Genomic DNA, 2,950 nt, shown 5'->3' with positions numbered 1-2,950 from the left:
GGTAGAGAAGACAGAGAGTATAAGAGAGAAGGAGAGGCAGAGATAATTAGAGAGAGATGGGTAGAGAAGCAGCAAAATTAACCAGTTTTGGTTACTCGGAAGTGGCCCATTCTGAAAAAATAACATTTCCCATTGACCCCCATTGTAAAAGAGCAAACTTTGCTGACGATTTTTTGTTATACAGAAATAACAAAACATGCAGAAAAGCTGCAATGTTGTTCGATGTACATTTAACCAGGTAAAAAATCCTGACCTACGGTTTGCAATGCTCCCACGTAGGGAAATAGAGCCTGCGAGAAGAGCCCTGTGGCTTCAGGCTATTCGGTGTGGGAAATGTAGGGACGCGGTAATCCAAGTAGGCTACATGTAGCTTTGTGTGTAGAAAATATTTAATCACAGGTAAGARGTTTAACTTGTTAAGTACAGTCTGGTTGTAATTCCACTCACTACTTGTAGCTTTATAGTGTGTTGTTGGTCTTGGCTAGCTTAATGTTCTGGTTGGTAGCTAGCTAGCACTCACATGGCTAAAGTAAGCGGCGTCATGAAAAGGGGCATGAGGGAAGCCTTTCAATATTACGTTTTTCTAAGTAGCGAAACACTCGGCAGTGTTGAAAAGTAATCTTTAGACATGTACTTTTATTAAATGTAGCTTTGTAAGGAACTTGTGTTTGAAAAAGGTCAAGATTTTGCTGTGAGCCAATTGGGTAACCAAGGTAACCACAGGTCATTTTCCCCACAGGRGGGTGGGGCCGCGGCGGTCTATTTAATAGCGACTGGGACTATTGTCAGAGTGAAACCTCTCTGTGAAGAATAGATGAAGATAGATGAGTATACCTGACGCTGCCCACATTACTTTTCCTGTCCTGATCCTCTCTCCTGCTCCTCAGTTGCTGCTCCGCCAGAGACATCTCCTCCTCCATGTTAGTGATCTCCTCCTTGGCCCGCCGCCGGTTCTCCTGCACAGAGAGAGAGAGGAACAGAGGGGTGAGAGGAGAGAAAAGGACAGAGGGAGGAGGAATTAACCATGAGACGTAGGGAGGGAGGAAGTAAGGGCCGAAGAGCTTACCATCCTGCTCTTCCCTGCCTGTTTGACACTGTAGAACATGGGCCCCAGCTCAGCCAGCCACTCCCCATCCACCGCAGTCACACACTGCATGTACTCCTACAGGAGGGACATCAAACAACACAGGTTACAACACATTAGAACACAGTAACAGAGCTAGAAGGCTAATATATATATGACAGCTCTTTCTGGTGTGTCAAGGTGTAGAACACCTTCATCTCTGAACAGTCCAGATCATAGCGTAGCTGTGTGGAGGCTGGGTCTGTTACCTTGGTGGTCATGACCAGCTCGTGGTAGGTGATGTAGTCTGGGGTGTAGCCCATGCCAAACAGAGAGCTGGTGGGGTGGAGGTGACACGGCATGCCTGTCCTCACGTTCACATACTCCCCTATGCCCTTCAGCTTGGCTGCCTGGTGGAAGTAGGCAGCACAGATACACTTCCTGATGATGTCCCAGTCTGAGCCACAGGACACCAGGTTCATCCTCTGCTGCACCATGATGTCTTTGAGCTGGGAGCGGACCTCGCGCACCTAAAACACCCACACACAGAGACACGTTAGCTACCGGAGAACCAACACAAGAGGACATTCAATACACATTGCTCAGTGTGTGACTATTGTGATGCAAAGTGGGAATCAAGTGCATTTCAATCCTAAGCCAGGGAGACTGGTCAGAGAGGGTAAAGGACAGGGGCGTGGTCTGACCTTTCGCATGGCCTTGGTGTGGATGAAGTGTTCGTTGCACCAGATGCTGGAGTAGTTGTTGTTCTTCCACTGCAGGTAGACGTTCAGGTAGGTCAGGTGGTCACTCTCTGGGACCGAGAACTTCTCCCTCACCTGGTCACTCTCCTCCTCACGACCCTAGAAAGGTCAGGACACAGAGGAAATACAGGGGTCACACAACTGTCCAGTGTGTAATGTGAATTTTTCTTAATAACAGTAAGAGAAACAAACATTAGCAACACATTAAGACATTAATCGGTTGGCGATCTCAATGACATCTACCTTAGGCCTGTAGAAGATGGCCGGTACAGACAGCATGGAGACGATGATGAGGATGTCAGCACTGCAGCCCATGTCACATGATACGATCAGCATCTTGGACAGAGCCGGGTCCAGAGGGAACTCCACCATCAGCCTCCCAGTGGGCGTCAGGGAACCTGAGGGGGACACAAATAACTTACGCACTTCCTGTCTACAGACAGAGGAGAGGGGGAACACAATACAGGTGACACCTTCCTGTGTTGACAGTGGAGGATGGTTGTAAAAAATATTTACATCAAACTTTGCCAGCTCTGATTTAAATGATTACATGACAGACTATAAAGGAGCTTKGAGGGAAAGTGCAGAGGCAGAACAGGCTGTATTGGCCAGGTAAACCTTAATCAGAGATAATCTGCCGTTAACACACCACACAGGCAAACGTCAAAAGTCCTCCACAGACACCAAATCCCCTAATCCCCAGGGATCTGGCTCAGATGAGACAGAGATGAGACTCAGCCAGTTAAATGTAACAGAGGATAAAGCACTATGCAATTACTCCACTACCTACACCCCAGTGCTACCTAGCTCTGTACTTTACGGTGTGCAGTGCATGTACATACCAGTGCATGTACATACCATTACAGCAACCTATTGACTAGATCCATCATCCAAGTCTCTCCTCGCACATGAAGTAGTTATTGTTAATCTGTTGGCTGTATTGTTGGTGGGGAACACATACTTATCCCACCCTATTTTAACATTGTTTTCTAAGATAGATTATTCTATTTGATCAGTTTGTACATTTGGTGGCCTAATCTTGAGTGATGTGGTCCAGGCCAGGCCAGGGCAGAGACCCACCTGTGTTGTCCAGGGCCCCCAGGATCCACAGCTGGTACATGGAGTT

At 47.4% G+C, this 2,950-nt stretch overlaps 1 protein-coding gene across 1 annotated transcript; it reads right to left on the bottom strand.

The window, feature by feature from the left end:
• Window positions 1–742: 742 nt before the first annotated feature.
• On the bottom strand, window positions 743–2,944 carry LOC112080099 (pre-mRNA-splicing factor ATP-dependent RNA helicase PRP16). The gene is made up of 6 exons (XM_024145873.2): window positions 2,905–2,944; window positions 2,068–2,222; window positions 1,768–1,923; window positions 1,333–1,593; window positions 1,067–1,162; window positions 743–956 (listed from the first exon to the last, which is right to left on the bottom strand). Exons 1-6 carry the CDS (start codon window positions 2,942–2,944, stop codon window positions 786–788), a joined length of 879 nt encoding a protein of 292 aa, XP_024001641.1. The 3' UTR covers window positions 743–785.
• Between the last annotated feature and the right edge of the window lie 6 nt (window positions 2,945–2,950).

This window comes from Salvelinus sp. IW2-2015, unplaced genomic scaffold, assembly GCF_002910315.2.
Source record: "Salvelinus sp. IW2-2015 unplaced genomic scaffold, ASM291031v2 Un_scaffold11744, whole genome shotgun sequence".
Classification (NCBI taxonomy): domain Eukaryota; kingdom Metazoa; phylum Chordata; class Actinopteri; order Salmoniformes; family Salmonidae; genus Salvelinus; species Salvelinus sp. IW2-2015.
Note: the sequence above shows the minus strand (reverse complement) of the source record. Positions and strands in the feature narration are given on the sequence as shown.